The 17,244-nt window shown below is 43.6% G+C and overlaps 1 protein-coding gene across 1 annotated transcript; it reads right to left on the minus strand.

The window, feature by feature from the left end:
- Positions 1–11,113: 11,113 nt before the first annotated feature.
- On the minus strand, positions 11,114–16,876 carry LOC148113369 (uncharacterized). Its single transcript, XM_087895117.1, has 4 exons — positions 16,743–16,876; positions 12,477–12,550; positions 12,123–12,328; positions 11,114–11,192 (listed from the first exon to the last, which is right to left on the minus strand). The coding sequence occupies exons 1-4, from the start codon at positions 16,804–16,806 to the stop codon at positions 11,144–11,146; spliced, it is 393 nt and encodes a 130-aa protein (XP_087751243.1). The 5' UTR covers positions 16,807–16,876; the 3' UTR covers positions 11,114–11,143.
- Positions 16,877–17,244: the final 368 nt, after the last annotated feature.

The following is a 17,244-nucleotide window of genomic DNA, read 5'->3' on the forward strand; positions in this document are numbered from 1 at the left end:
GAAAAGAGGCAAAGAAGAAACACTATGGTGAAAAGAAATACTGGTGGAATAAAAGAGAGGAAAGTCCAGAATGATAAGTATGTGAAGAGATGGAAAATATCATGATTTTAGAATAAAGCTGAGAAATGAAGGGGGGAATGGTAAGATGAATGACGAAAAAGTGTGATCTTTAAACAATGAATTAAACCTTGATTATATAGAATGAAGTCTTTCTTTTTCATTAATCAAGAGCCAATTTAAGGGCTAAGTGATGACACATTTCATGAAGCCAAACATTTGCATCTGGTATGCAAGTTTCTTTCCAGGTGCATATGATGTTTTTAGCAACAATCTATACATGGTAAATCAAAAATTGTTCATAAGGTGATTATGTTCAAAGTTTTTGGAATGCAGTTTACAAAACATTAATAACATGAAAATAAAATGCAATTTCTGACACTTGCCAAATTCTATATAACTGCTATGCCAATGCATCAGCCTTTGATTAAAGAATGTGAGTTGTACTATTATATGATTGGTCTGAGTTTTGTTTTAGGCTCATGTTTTAGCATTTAGACTCTTATTTTGGCTGATTGCAGACTGTTAACAAACACCTACACACACACACACACACACTCTAACACTGCAGACTTATATATTGCTAATATGCTGACAGTCTTGTTAGTAGCTCTCACACAAAAGATGCTTGCTAAAATATGCCTCTTCTGGGACAATATCCTCTTGGGGGAAGCAGATGTTCATTTTAGGCACATGTATAGTATGAATGAAGGTGAATATATGTGTCCTAGGATAATGTTGCAGGATCCAATCTAGATTGGCCACTGGGACCAGAGGTTTTGTCTCCTGAGCTTTTGGACTCATGCTGGAGCCCCTTTTCATTGCTGACTTCTGAAAAGCCATTTCATAATTCTGACAAAACAGTGATGCTTTTAAAACGTAACCCAATAAATTGCAGCTGCCAGAATTATGGAATCTCCATCACATTTCTTACAAAAAGCAGAAAGGAAGAAAAAGAGAGAAAGTATGAAGCAAAGTAGTTATATTGATCCATGCATTTTTAATCCTCCAGAAATATTGTTTACTAATCAAACTGGCCCAAAATAATAAACAAGATTTTATCTCAAGGGAACCATGGGAAAAAAATTGGAAAGAGGGTACAATCTGACAATAATATGTAATCCATCGTTTACTTAACCATGATTTACTAAATTATCCAATTGCCTGAATTTGTACAACATGCTGATTTGCATTACACAAACCAAAGCTTCTACTCAAAACTCTAGTAAATTCCTTGGTCTCCTGTAATCACTGAAGCATGATTGGTGTGTCTCCTTTGGTTGGCAGAGCATCTGAAGATGGGCAAACAATTCTAAGTTTCTGAAAATAACTTCAAAAATGTACATCCAATAATAAAATTCTACCAGAACATCCTTAGGATGAAAGTTTAGGAATTGTTTTCAGGATTTTGCTTGCCCTATCCTTTAACTAATTATTCAGTCAGCTTTTTCCTCACCTTTCAAAATAACTTTCTTTTGCAGTTGGTTGTGGTCATAACAGGCTATTGCCCTGTGGACAATCTCTTTCTCAAATCCCTGTCCTTCAAGCACTTTATATATTCTGGATGGACTCCACCTTCCCACTTAACCTTCCAATAATATCTATAATACCTGTTTACAATTCTTTTCTCTTGCCCGGAAGAAAACCTTTTAACAAACTTTGAGAATAGAAGAAAAATAATCAAATTTTGCATGCAGAATGTAGATAGCTTTAGCCTGTATGTATCTATCTTTAGCTGCATCAGTGAGTCACTTCATTGTGATCTATCTGTATGGCTAAGCGGAGGTAATATACAGGCCACAGAGGCAAAACATGAGATTAAGCTGTAAAATTCCACTGCTCTCTAAATCAGGTTGATAGAGATTCAAGTGACTGTGAGCTTTTTTTTGTTTTCAATCAAATTATACAGAATGTGGTATAATATGATTCAGTGCCACACTTCAAAGAATGAGAAAAACAACAGAAGGATATTCAAAATCCATCAAAATTTGCTTCAGGAAAGCATTAATTTTTTGATGCAGGTTGATGCACAAAATGTCACATCTCACCAGCCCTACCAGCCACTCCAGGTTAATGCTGGATTTTGCCTGGATGATGCCAGGTTGCTAAGCAACATTGCTAGGCAGCAGGCTATACATGATGCATAGAACTAGCTCTTGTGTTGTATGGTGCTGATTACAATGATTGTTTCTCAAGCTGTAAAATATTAATTTGCTGTGTGCAAATAGAAGGAACGCTGAGCAATTCAGAGCCAAGTTCTTCTACCCCACCCCCAGCGGTGGCTCACCTATCTTACTGATTTTCCAAGTGGAAATTTAGCCCGAGATGTGTAAAACATGGTTGGAATTCATGAGATACAAATACCTCTCATGCCTGGGGTAAAAGAGACTGGCATGTGTAATCATTTCTCAAGGTGACATCATGTAAATTAAGTGGCATTTATGTACAGGCAGGCACTCCAACAGATATGGGAGTGCCATATGCCATTTTCCTAGCTGTGTAAATGTATGGTAGTTTGGATAGGATGGAGAGAAGGAAATTAAGTGACAGTTTTTTTAAAAAAATGTTAAGAGGTGCTCTTCATAAATCTACTATCAGAGGCCTGTTGAGATTAATTCAGATTAAGAAAATAAAGAAAATATTGTGGTATTTTCTTGGCAACAGTATAATATTAGATTTTCACAAGTTCCTTCCAGAATGGGTTTTTCAGCTTCCCAAATCTGGAAATCCGTGATGAGGTTTCCATTCAAATACTTACCTGCCTCAACTTTGCTTATTTTTTCAAGATCAGGAAAGGTCAACTAAATGCCACCATCTGCTGTAAGAAGAAAATGGCATAGTTTATACCACATTTTCTGAGATCAACTTGCCCTATGTTATCCCTCAAACATTGTCCTCCTAAGAGAGCTACCTTTCACTGCGAAACTTTCTAGAGAATCTCACTCTCTACAGCATTAAGTCATAGTTTGTTGAATATATCATAAAGTTTGGATTTACACAAATGTTTGGAATAGAGTGTTCTAATTCATTAACAATAGTTTATAAACCATAATGACTGAGTTCTCAGTTCTCGTGCTAAACCAAATCCAAGCAAACAACATGATGGCTTACCAGAATATGTAAACAAAACATGCACTCCCTTACACATACTCAAACACTACATAGCCCAGCAGTTTAAACCTTATATTTGCAGGAAGATATGCTAATTCTGGCAACAATCCTGAAAGAAATGGTAATAGTCACTTGATAAATCTCCTGTTCACATTAGCTTTCACCCTAGGCAAAACCATAATGATGGAGTTGATCATAAATCAAATCACCATTCATAGCACAAGAAAAAAAAATCCATTATATCCTTGGTTACCTCTTAGTTGGAATGTAACCTCATAAAGGCAAATATTTCTAATTAAGATAGACCATTAGATCCATTAGATAGACTCACACAAGCAAATTAATCACATTGACTGTAGCAACACTAATTTCCATTTGTGCAAGATTTTACAGATAAAGCACATGTCCTATTTTATTTGTTATAAGCCTCCTTCCAAAATCTAAGTGGCCTTGTGCTTTTATAAATTCCACTTATTTGCAGACACATCCTTTCTTTCTCCTTTTTGAGTGCATGCTTCAGTTCCTCCCAATTGTTTTTATGAACAGCTCAGTGGCTATGACTGGATTTCTTTAAGCAAGCTGACATGGATAACCCTGATATATGGTTATTCTGCAAAATCTCACATCTGACACTCCGTCTCCACCTAACTCCTTTCTCTAATTTTTCCTTTAGAATTTCTAGATACCAAGTAAAGAAACAGCTGGATTCTTGCAACAAGAAAACTTTGAACTCTAATAACAATAAAACCTTATTTGATTTAGAATTTTGTGCACATGCATTGTGCACATATGTAAACCTTAAGTCACCTTCTCTTCTCTTTCCATTCGTTCTCATTTTCCAGCATCAGTCTGAGAGAGTGAGAAATTTTTATCAGGAGAAGAAACGTCATTTTCTACTTTCTCATTTGTAATAAAAACTTAGGCAGGAAGTCTCCATAAATAATATTTACTGAATACAGTAATGTCCAGTCATTTTCACTTAGTTGTTTATTCCCTCAGTCAGCTTCCTCTTTCTTTTATTGGGTCACCTTTTTGGCTTTGAGCCATGGTGGCAAAGTGGTTAGAATACAGTATTGCAGACTAATTCTGCCAACTGTTTGATCCTGATTGGCTCAAAGTTGAGTCAACCTTCCATCCTTTCGAGGTCAGTAAAATGAAGACCCAGATTGTTGGGGGCAATATGCTGACTCCATAAAACACAGAGAGGGCTGTAAAGGATCAGCTATGCAGTGGGGCAGCGGGGCAATGCGAGGCAAGCAGCCTGCCAGGTGGACTACTGTAATGCTGGACTACTGTAACGCTCTCTACATGGGGCTCCCCTTGAAGAGTATCCGGAGGCTCCAACTGTTCCAGAATGCGGCCGCGTGGGTGATTATGGGGGCAACTCAGTGCTCCCATGTAACACCATTCCTACACGAGCTGCACTGGCTCCCAGTGGTCTTCCGGGTGCGATTCAAGGTGTTGGTTACCACCTTTAAAGCGCTCCATGGCATAGGACCTGGATATCTATGAGACTGCCTTCTGCCTCCGATAGCCTCCCACCGACCAGTACGCTCCCACAGAGAGGGTCTCCTCAGGGTGCCGTCGGTTAGACAGTGTCGACTGGCGACCCCCAGGGGGAGAGCCTTCTCTGTGGGGGCATCCGCCCTTTGGAACGAGCTGCCCCCAGAGATTCGTCAGATTTCCGACCTCCGTACCTTTTGCCGCGCCCTTAAAACACTATTATTCCATCAAGCAGGGCTGGCCTAAATATTTTTTAATGGGTTATTGTATTTTAGATGATCGGCCAAAACTATTTAATAATTTTAACTTTTATACTGTGGGTTTTATCTTGGCTGTACACCGCCCTGAGTCCCCCGGGAGAAGGGCGGTATAAAAATTTAATAAAACTGAAACTGAAACTGCCAGTTTGGTTTCTGCTGCCGCCGGACGGTCTTTCGGGACCGCCAGCCTCGCCGCCTGTAAAGAGCCGTCTCTACAGCTGAGAGACGGCTCGAAAAACTCCGTCTCCTTAAGGGGACGTGAGATAGAGCCGGCGAGGACAGGTAGAGCCCTCTGCGAACTCCCCAGAGTCTTTTTTTACTCTTGGGGAGGAAGCAGAATGTGGCTCCCTATACAGCTCGCCGCTGCTCCGGGCGTCGGGGGAACTCTGCTTCTTGCAGAGCCAGGCGATGGGACCAACCCAATCAATAAAATCTAACAGATTGTCTGAACAAATAGGATGAAATCTGGACTTGGGACCCTAAATCGCAAGTATTTCTAACAAATCCTATGAGTGATTTTAAAAGTGAGAAAGAAAGTTTTTAAAATGGCGACTGGCTGAGGCTTGAGAAGAAGAAAGCTGAAAGCGAAAGTCCTTCCGTTTGAATAGCTTAATATGCTACAAAGTATCTGAAACAATAGCACTGGCTAGAATTGAAGAGGAAAATTTCTATTTTAAGTTTCTTTCTTCCTGGAGACTTGATATTGATATTGTTTGGAGAAAAGTCCTTTTTTCTTTTTAAAAAAAAGAGTTTGTTTGTGGGGCAGGATGGCGTTAAAACAGACAAAGCCAGACAACCAAGCTGTGGGGGGGGGAGGGGTTCCCCCATTTATAAATCATATGAGCAAGTTTTGAGCTGGCAGATTCAGAAGAATGGCTCTAGAGACCTAAAGGAATTTGTTTTGGAGGAGATGGCAAGACATGATGAGATTGTGAACCAGAATCTTGAAAAATTCAGGCAGGAAATTAAAGAGTTGGTACAACGAAAGTATGATAATCTGAAACAACAGATTGTAACAGCTTTTAAAACTTTTTCAGAAATAGTTTTAAAGATGGATAAAGATACCAATTTATTAGAGTCTAAAATGAAGGAAGCTGATGATAAGATTTATAATTTGGACAATGAAATACAAAGAATTGAAAATGATTTGATAAATATTCAAGACAATAGCTGAGAAGTAAAGTCCAAAATAAAGGAAGCTGATCACAAGACTTACAATGTAGATAATATAAAACAAAGGATTGAAAAAGAAGTTACAATGATGCAATACAGGTCCATGGAATTTGCGGTCAGAATGAGGGGACTACAGGAAAATAACAGAGATGATTTGAGAAAGATGTCTGCTGAAGTTCTGGCTGTGATTTTAAAGGTTAGTCCTGAAGAGGTATCCTGTAAGATTGATAAGGCCTACAGAGTAAATTCCTGGGTGGCAAAGCAAAAGCAGTTGCCTAGAGATGTGGTGATTTACTTTACTGATAAAGGAATAAGAAATGATATTGTGCAAAGGTCTTTTAACTCCACTCCAGAAATGAACGGAAGGAAGATTTGGATATATAAAGAGCTGCCACCTAAGATGTTAAAAGATAGAAAGGAATTTGGATTTTTGGTGACTGAGCTAAAGAAACAAAACATCCCATTTAGGTGGGATGTTCCAGTTGGTATAATATTGAGATACCAAGGAGAAAGATATCAACTAAATACTGTTGAAAAAGCGGAAGAATTTTACTACAAGGTTCTTAAAATGGATCCAACATCTTCACGTGTGCCTTCAGTGTTAGGAACACAGGAGGGGAATAAAGAAAAGCAAAATGAACAAGAGACTGAAACTCAGGCTAAGCAGATGGAGATGGAGGTAATGGAAAAACAACAAGTTACAGAGGCCCTTTTGGACGAGCCGCTTTTGGATTCTCCTTCAGAGGTTATAGCTGGATTATCTATAAATATAAGAGAGGCGGCTTTGGATTTTAATGTGATGTCTTATCAAGTTACAGACCAGCATGGAACTCAATCAGCTGATATACAAGTCCTAGAAAGGCAACTAGGATAGAGATCTAAACCACAAAAAGTTAAGAAAAGAAGAAGCAGGTCCTACAAAACTAAAAAATTCTAAACTAAACAACAGTCTAATGCCAGTTATTGAAGAGACGATTAAATATAATAAGCGGGATTTATAGATGGCTGATATATGAAAATATACTTGAGGCAAATTATTGACTTATACTATTTTGAGGAGAGTGGCAGATCTCTGCAGTGCTGGTGCTTTTGGGATGTGGAAGATGGCCTCTGATTGAGTGGATTGGAATTTTCTATTTTGGACTCTTTGAAAAATGGATTACGTATATGCCGAGCTATAAGGGAAGAGAACTATGGGATTGGGGCATGCAGAAGATCTGGTTGTTACCCCAATGTGGTGGTTGGAATTAATAATCTAGATAAAAGACATTACAGAAGATACCATATGGAATATAAATATAAAGTCACTCGGGTGGTTTTTTATATACGAAAATACTTACTATTGATGGGGGCAGATGGTAATGGAAGATACTGAATATACTGTTGGAAGCTGAAGCTGATGTTACCCTAACATGGACGATGGAATTAATAATCTAGTTGAAAGACGTTACAGATGACACTATATGGATTATAAATTTAAAGTCATTTGAGGATTTTATTCATATATGGAAATATTTTTTAGTTGTGTGGTGCGGGCAGAAGAACAAAGATATTAAAAATATTATGTATGGTAGACCTGTAGGAAAATGGGTGGAGATGGGTTAGGTTACTGATTGTATAGTTTAGGAAAAGGGATGTCATGTTTAGATATAAATATATGTAAAAGATTTGAATTAGGAGATATATGTATGAGGGAGGAAATGGGTAGATTATAAATTGAGTAAATGTCAAATTAGGATTTATTATATAGTTTTATAGCTGAAGGTTGCTTTGAAATGTATAGTATAGGGGCGATATAATAACAATGTTAGAAAAGAAATGGTTAGCATGTGGGGGGTGGTGTAAAAGGATGGTAAAGTATTATATAATTTGATATCAATCTGGATTTTATTTTTGGAGAAGCCATGGGGGGTGGGGAGGGTGAGGGGGGGTTAGGGAGGAGGAGGGGGGAAAGGGGGGAAAATCTGTATTTGAAAAACTTTTTCAATAAAAAAAACAAAAACTGAAACTGAAACTGAAACTTTGGAGCTCCAGAGACAGGCTGACGATCAGCTGGTTGATGCAGCAGTCACAACGGGCCGACAATCAGCTGTTCCGGACCATGAAATGGCCAGGTGACGTCCAATTGATTGTTCTGATGCACAGCTGAAAATGGGGCGAGGACAGCGCTCGCGAAAGGGTGTGGCACATCTAGAATAAACACGCTGGGAGGCAGATGCTCCCAGCGCTGACTTTACATCTGTGCTGCATTTGCTGTTGGAACTCATTATGTGCTAGAGTCCAGCTAAATAAATACAGTTAGCCTCCATGCGAGTGGTGTCTTAATGCTGGTTTAGGTCTGGAACTCAGACCCTTGAGAGGAAGTCAGCATTCTTCTTATTTTCATTTACCTGCTGTTTTCTGCTGAAAGATTGAGCGATGGGGAGGATGGTGGAGGGGATGGCTCCAGTGACTGATGTGGGTGCCGCAGAGGAACAGGCTGTGGAGGTGGTCCTCATGTCAGAGCAAGGTGGGGAGCCTGCACTGCTAGACGTGCATTCAAAGGAGCGTGAGGGGCAAGGTAGCGCACAGCTGATGCAGTCACAGCCACAGACATGGCCCAGGAGCAAGGCCCCAGAGGTGAGTGATGGTACAGCTTGTCTGTGACCACCGGGACTAGACCCCAGCTACCAACCCCTAGTTATTCCGTAGCACATTTGACACAATGGCATGAACGATGATTGGCAGTGATGAGGCAGGGGAGTTCAGCTACTCAACTGCACCCGGCAGCCAGACAATGGAGATACTGTGGGAGTGGTTTCAGGGAGGCCAGCTTTTGGGATGGCCCTTCCTGGCAGCCATGGGACCTGGGGAGAGAGGCAGCTGCATGGCTGACATGGCTACAGGAGCTGCAGCCAAGTGCTGCACCACCTTCCAGGGTTTGATTGGCCAGTCCGAAGCTTCTCCCAGAATTGGGAGATGATATGGTTCATAGAAGTGCCTATGATGACCAAATCCATAATCCTGGGGTTAGCCTAGTTGGATAAGTGGGACCTACTATATGGTGGTAAGGCGGTTACTGCAAGCTGAGGATAGGAATAGGGCCTAGGCCCCCTCCCCATGAACAAGCCTGGGTGGGGATTGAGTACTGGATGTGGGGGGGGACTCACCCACACCAGTCCAGACCCACCCCGTGCCTCCTTCTCTCAAGGTCTATGAGGATTTGGTGGAGATGATTAGCGAGAAAGAGAGTGATGTGCTATCCCCACATCACCGAACCAATTGTGCTATTGAAATCCTCTCTGGGGCAAAACTACCAAAGCCAAAATGTACTTGATGATGCCAAAAGAAATGGAAGAGCTGTAGAAGTACATAGACAAGAACCTAGCTCAGGGGTTTATCCAGCCCGCTGTGCCATTGCTCTCTGGCAGCTCCACAATGAAGTCCATGGCAATCTCCTCCCATGGTTGGGTTGGGTCAGCCATGGACTGTAAGAGGCCAGGGGGTTTCCCTGTTCGGGGTTTTGTGGTCGTGCAGGTGTTACAATAGAAAATATACTTTTGAATTATTTACCAAACATTTGACAATTCATTATTTTGTGAAGCATTATGGATTTTCTGGCTAAAGGGTATTCATTAGCATTGAAAAAAGGCCAGATGTATAGTTGTGGATCAATGACATGTATTTGTTTTTTTGTATACAAATTATCCCTCTATTTACCAAATAGAAAAATGAATCGGTATTATTCCGTGTGGATTAAACCTGAAAAAGTTTAAGCATGTGTTTAAACTGTGGCTGAATGATTTATATGTAATGCAATAAGTTTCTATTGTGTTCTTCTTTTCTTTTCTATTTGTATTTTTATTAATTACACATTTTTAAAAATATACACTTTTTTCCTTCTTCCTTCTTTTCATAAGAAAACATTTTTTAAAAATTAAAAGGAGTAACTCTCATGGCTGATGTCACGGTTAGGAAATTGTGAAATTGTGATCCTCTCCAAATCTTTAAAACTGCTCCCATGAGGGCCAGAAAACATAGTAAATAGTAGCAGACCACCTGATAGAGTTGCAATCCTAAATACATAATTAAATTTTGACCATCTGCAGTCTGTAGCATCTCCCACATTAGAGTTTTCTTTAAACTAGCAGATATGGCTCAGGCCAGGTTATCTTTGAGACCGCCTTCTACCACATAACTCCCAGCGACCGGTAAGATCCCACAGAGTTGGTCTCCTCCGGGTCCTGTCAGCTAAACAATGCCGGCTGGCAGGTCCGCGGGGGAGGGCCTTCTCTGTGGCTGCCCCAGCTCTTTGGAACCAGTTACCTCCTGAGGTCCGGACCACCCCCACCCTATTGGCCTTCCGAAAAGCAGTGAAGACCTGGCTTTTCCAGCAGGCCTGGGGCTGTTGATCTCGCTGTTGCGATCTTGTGAGATCTGGCCATGAATGGTGTGAATGGGTTTTAATGTTTTAATTTTTAAATGTTTTATAATGGTTTTTTAAATGCATTGTAAGCTGCCCTGAGTCTCTGGAGAAAGGCGGCATATAAATTTAACTAATAATATAGTGTTTCCATAAACACAGATGTCTATGATTTCTGGCGGAATGGTAATTTGCTAAGATGTAGTTTGTCCTTTCTTCCCCATCAGCTGCAAAAATAAAAAAATAGACTGCACTTAAACAAAGCTCTAAGGTGAACATCTAATTAAACTAGTACTGTCACTTTTGATCACTTGGGGAGACAAAAATAATCATAAATTTAGAGAACAACCACATCCTTCCCCATAGAAAATAAGGAAAAATTATCTGGATGGAGATATGCATTCTATTGCCAAGGCAATAAGGACTAAAGCACCTTTTAAGTCCAGAACATCCAGATAATGTTCAGAAGTGGCTGAGATAGCCATCTTCCTACTGTCAGGCATAAATGCTCTGCCCGTGCCAGGGATCAGCTATAGCGCAGTAGTGCAGGGGTTAACTCAGACTCCTACCTGGTCAGCTCCTCCCATAGACCCCTCCTTACCTGAATCCCCACCCACAGGTATAAAAGGTGGGCACACTACTCCATGTTCCAGTTCCTGATGCATTCCAGAGATGATGTGATGAACCTACAAATAAAAGGAGATATATTTTACCTGATGACTCAAGTCTCTTTATTGGGCCTGATCCACCATTCCTTGTAACAAAATGGTAGCAGAGGATGGTTGGTAAGGCCCAAAGATCCCAAGCCACAAGACAAGGACCCATACCTACCTGCAGAATGGCGACACCTCCGAAGCAACGGGAAAGCAACCCATCGGACTCGCCAGGGAAGGCAGGAACCTCGACCACCCCCAAAACCACCGCGACGGAGGAAAGGGGGGAGATCGAAAAAGGAAAAAGGGCCCACCACCACGATCAAGAGGAAGAGAAGCTGCGACTCGACGTCCTACAGCTGCTGAAAGAACGAGCCGGCGACAAGAACCTCCTTGCCGACCTGCGGAGCTTCATAATCGACCGCGAGGTGGCAAGGAGCGAAGAGGGCTCGGACTCCGAACTCGAGGAGCTGGACTCGGTGAGTGGATCGCCCAAAAGGGCACCCCCAACGGCCACCGAGCCCCGAAGCCCCACTCCAAATTTGAAACGGCGGCCATCTTTGTCCACGTGGTCGGACAAGATGGCCGACCCCCAACCAATCAACATACAAAATTCAAAATGGCCGGCGCGCGAAAAATGCCGGACCATAAACAATGATGAAAGTGACCAGGGAGAGGGAACCGAATCCGACTCCGACCCCTGGTACACCCCCAGCGAGCGGCAAGTGGATAGGGCCATGAAGACCCTCGCCGCCGCCTTCGGCCCAGGCCTCAAAATCACCAAGGAGAGGCCGGAGAGGCCAAAACGGAAGGAAAGGCGAGGAGAGGGACAGCGGAGCACCCACCCGAGAGCCACCGACGCCCGCGATGATTCACCAGCCCACCTTCGCACCCCAGGGACACTGCGCCCCCGATCGCCCAGGCCGCGCACCCCGGACCGCATGGATTGGGGCAGCTACTTACAACCGTCGCCGGATCCTCAGCACCGCCGAGATCTTCATTCCGGAGCTGCAGCTGCTGAACGACACCTTCCGGAACACACCTGGACCCCCAAGGCCGAGGCCGAGGCCTACCCGACCGGCAGAGGCCTCTACAGCGGAGCCGCGACGAACAGGTCCTTCCTCGGCGACGGCGGAGCTGAAATGGACTTCGCGCATGCGCTCTTCCGCCTAGAGGAAGAAAAAAGAAAAAAATTACAAAGCGGGACTTTTAAACTGCCGGCAAGCGTTCCCATGCCCTACTGCTGCTATAGAGACATAAGGAACCATGGACAGCAGCCAGCAGTAAGTAATTTTACCACTAGTGCTGGGAACTTACCTGTTGACTTTCCCAAGTTGAGGATGGATGGGGGCAATATCCTAGAGTGGTCACAGCAGCTCCAGGTGGTGTTTCTGAAAGAAAACATGTCTCATTTTATTAATGACCCCCCTGAGAAACCATGGACTTTAGAGCTGGATTGCATGCACCATAAGGCATTCTACCTTTTAATTGCCAGTATTTCCCCCACAATTTACCACTGTATTGGCCATAACCTCACAGTATCCGAAATTATAGGGAAAATGTTTGGATTGTTTTATAGTGAGAGTGTGTCCACCACCACACAAATTTCCAAGGACTTCTTTTCCGCCAGACTTAAGTCAGGGACCCCCATGAGTGAGCACCTAGTGTCCTTAAGCGGTACCAGGGTAGAGCTACACCTTAGGGGAGAAGTTATTTCCGACCAAATAATGAAGAGTATGATAATCAACTCTTTAGACCACTCATGGAATAACTTCCTGACACAATTAGACACCGTTAGCCTAGGGATGCTGTCTGTGGAGAGGCTATCCAACAGGCTTATCGCAGAAGACAATCTGAGGAGGAGCCGCCCCGGCCCTCCCAGAGAACACAAGAGTGAGAAGAGGGTAGTCTTCCAAGAGAAGCAACACAACACACCCGAGTGCTACATCTGCGGGTCAAAGGGACACATCAAAAGGGACTGCCCCAAGAACTATAGGGAAAGAGGCAGGCCAGAGCATAAGTACAGGCAAACAGAAAGGCACACATCCGATGAAAGGTATAGGCGTAGAGACTCACCCATCCCCAGGGATAGGAAGGGAAACAGGGACAGCTCACGCGACAGCAGGACAGGGTCCCTATATGGGATAGGGGAGCACACACACACCACACACCAAGACAAAGACACCAGCTCTTGGCTCCTAGACTCGGGGGCTTCCAACCACACCACATACAATCAGAAACTACTCTCATCATTCAAGAGAGAGGATTTTTCTATCAAAGTTGCTGATCAAAACCAGGTCAGAGTAACAGGCAAGGGGACAATCACATTACCAGGCGTAGGGAAAATAGAGGGGGTACTACTAGTCCTGGAAATACCCCACAACATCCTGGCCGCAGTAAAGCTCAGCAGGGAATCAGGGGTTGAGATGATATTCACAAAAGGCAATGTGAAGGTTAGCAAGAACAGGAAGGACATAGGGAGAGTAACCATTAACCAAGGGTTACCCTACATAAATTTCTATGAGGATTACGCCCACAGCATAAACACCAGTTCAGAGAACACAGAAGACACTGACCAAAGCAAGACTGAAGGTGAACAGATAGGTGGGGGAGAGGTAGATAACGATGATAACACGACACCAGAAACACAGCACAACAAACACACCCAAAAGAGACCCTCAATAGGCAAACCAATGCATGACAACTGTGCCCACCTGCTGCATCGCAAGCTTGGACACGCCAGTTTTCCCGTGATACAAAAAATGGCAAATTGTACCGAGGGTGCCATAATAAAAAACTGTGAAAACTACCTCGAGTGCTCGGTGTGCAAGTGTTCAAAACTGAAAGTAAAACCCAGACCCAAGAAGTCGTTACGCGCCGCCAAACAAATATTCGACTTAGTACACATGGACCTGGTAGGGCCCCTAAGGCCATCCATAAATTACAAAAAAAGGTACTTCCTCACCATAGTGGATGACCATAGTCGATATGGCTTCGTCTACACCTTAAGAAAAAAGGATGAAGCCTTCCAAAAATTCAAAGAGTTTTATAAAAGGGTAGAAACCCAAAACAACAAACAGATCAAACAGATCATGACCGACAGAGGGTCTGAGTTTTTATCTAAGGACTTCTCACATTGGCTCAGGTCCAAAGGCGTGATTCACTTTACGTCGTCCCCGTTTTCCGCCTTTCAGAACGGGGTCGTAGAACGACGGAACTCCACGCTGCAAACGATGGTCAGGTGCGCCCTAGAGGACGCGGGCATTGGCCAACACTTCTGGTCTGAAGCCCTGGTCTACTCTAACTATACATTAAATAGAACATGGTCCAGTGTGATAAACAAAACGCCCTACGAGGTCATGTATAACAAGAAGCCACAGATAGCACACCTACATGTGTTCGGTGTAACGGCTGACGTCCACATACCCAAGCAGTTACGCAGGAAAGGGGATAAGGTGTCCAGAAGGCTCAGGTTTATGGGATACGAGCCAGGAACCAAGGGCTTCAGGTTTGTGGACAGTAATAATAGGTTTGTGATCTCTAGAACAGCGGCATTCCATGAGCAAGCCAACTGGTCCAGATTGCACCTAAACGAGGTACCCACCGAGCGGGAGGATAGTCCCATCGAGCAAACCCAAATCAAAAATGAGACAGCAAATAGACAGGAAGGGAGCAGGCCCAAGCCCGACCTCCAAGGCATCAAGGTTGAGGGATGGAAAGAGAATCATCCCAAGATAAGTGTCGAATCACTGACACAAAGAGAGGCCAGATATCTGCATGACACTGAGCAGGCAGCAACCAGGCCTGTCAGGTCAACCAGAAACCAGCTGCCAAAAAGGTTGAATGATTACGTGATGCACGTGCACACAAACCACATTACGCCAAACTCCTACGAAGAGGTACTGAGACTACCCCAGGGGGAGAGGGCAAAGTGGGAGTTAGCCATGACCAAAGAACTGGACAGCCTGAGGAAGCTGGAGGTATACACCCCCACCAAAGTCCCAGAGGGCAAGAACACAATAGGCACCCGGTGGATATTCAAAGTCAAGAACTTAGAGGGGGGCCAAAGCCTATACAAGGCAAGATTAGTTGCCCAGGGGTTTGCTCAAAGGTTTCCGGAGGACTACACAGACACCTATTCGCCCACCGTAAGAACAGAGAGCGTCAAAAGTGCCTTGGTCATTGCATCCTTACTAGGGCTGGAGGTGCACCAGTTCGACGTGCAGACCGCCTACCTGCACGCCAAACTAGACAAAGAGATATACATCAGAGCCCCCCACAGCAAAGAAACCAACAGAGGGGACACCTGGTTACTTCATAAGAGCCTGTATGGACTAAAACAATCAGGCAAACGATGGTACGAATGCCTGGTAGAGGCCCTGAAGTCTATGGGATTCACGGCGACCATAGCTGACAACTGTTTCTTCACCAGGAAAGAGGGGGACTCACCAGAATACATCCTAGTTTACGTGGATGACATTCTATACATCAGCAAACACGAAGCCAACCGCAACACCTTCGCCAGCAGGCTGAGCGAGCATTTCACCCTAAAGTACCTTGGGAGGATAAACCGATACCTGGGGGTACAAGTCAACCAGACGCCAAAAGGTTTCCAACTGTCACAGAAAGAGAAAATAGAAGAGTTACTCCATAAGTGCAACATGGCAGACGCCAAAGGATGTGATTCACCCATGCTGGCGGACTTCCTAAAAAACATGCATGATGAATCACCCGAATTTGGAGATAACACGCTGTACAGGTCTATCATAGGCTCCCTCCTGTATATCGCTAACTGGACAAGACCGGACATTGCCCTATCCATCAATTTACTATCCAGGCACGTGAGCAAACCCACCACATACCACTGGGACGCAGTAAAAAGGGTGCTAAGATACCTGAAACAGAGTGCCAATGCATGCTTAACCCTAGAGCCTGAGAAATCCGAAGAACCCATCCTCTTATGCTACGCTGATGCTGACTGGGCCGGAGACGCCAAAGGCCGCAAAAGCACATCTGGGTACATATTCTACTTAAATAACTGTCCGGTGCATTGGTACACAGGCAAACAAATCTTGGTGGCAACCTCGACTACTGAAGCTGAATATATATGCCTTTCCAAAGCCGCCAACAATCTCATCTGGTTCGACGACCTACTCGCCAGCGTGTGGAGAGAACCAGCTTACCCAATAAATATCTACGAAGATAACAAAGCCGCCATAGAGATATCCATGTCCGACGCTGTAGGGCAAAGGTCAAGGCACATAGACATAAAGTACAAACACGTTAGACAGCTCTCCAGAATTGGTTTCATAAAGGCCATACACTGCGACACAGAAGAACAGACCGCAGACATACTCACAAAACCACTACAGGGCAAGCAACACTCACACTTAGTTTCTAAGCTCAAGATCCACCCCAGGGTACCAACCAGTCAGTCAGGCCTACAGACACGGGTCAGGCATTTAGAGGGGGATTTGTCAGGCATAAATGCTCTGCCCGTGCCAGGGATCAGCTATAGCGCAGTAGTGCAGGGGTTAACTCAGACTCCTACCTGGTCAGCTCCTCCCATAGACCCCTCCTTACCTGAATCCCCGCCCACAGGTATAAAAGGTGGGCACACTACTCCATGTTCCAGTTCCTGATGCATTCCAGAGATGATGTGATGAACCTACAAATAAAAGGAGATATATTTTACCTGATGACTCAAGTCTCTTTATTGGGCCTGATCCACCATTCCTTGTAACACCTACTTGAATTATAAGGAGGATGAGGAGGAGGGAATAGCAAAGCCAGACTTTCAAGATTCTGTTTAGTACAGCAAATATCAATAAAACTGGTTGTAAGACATCCTGTGGAGTTAACTTCACTATCTGATCTACCTTAGTGGAGCCAAACCACTTGGCTTCTGAAGAGGCTGTAGTAGATCTAAGGAGTGAACTTCAAATGAGAAACTATTTATTCCTCCCTGACTAGGGAGGAACCTGGGTTGGGACCTGAATTCAAATGGAATGCATACAGAAAGCTATGTTTATTCCAGAATTTCCAATTAATGTCTTCCTTATGAAATAAGCAAATCTGAGGGTCT

Source organism: Pantherophis guttatus, chromosome 5, assembly GCF_059756535.1.
Source record: "Pantherophis guttatus breed Tessera chromosome 5, ASM5975653v1, whole genome shotgun sequence".
Classification (NCBI taxonomy): Eukaryota; Metazoa; Chordata; class Lepidosauria; order Squamata; family Colubridae; genus Pantherophis; species Pantherophis guttatus.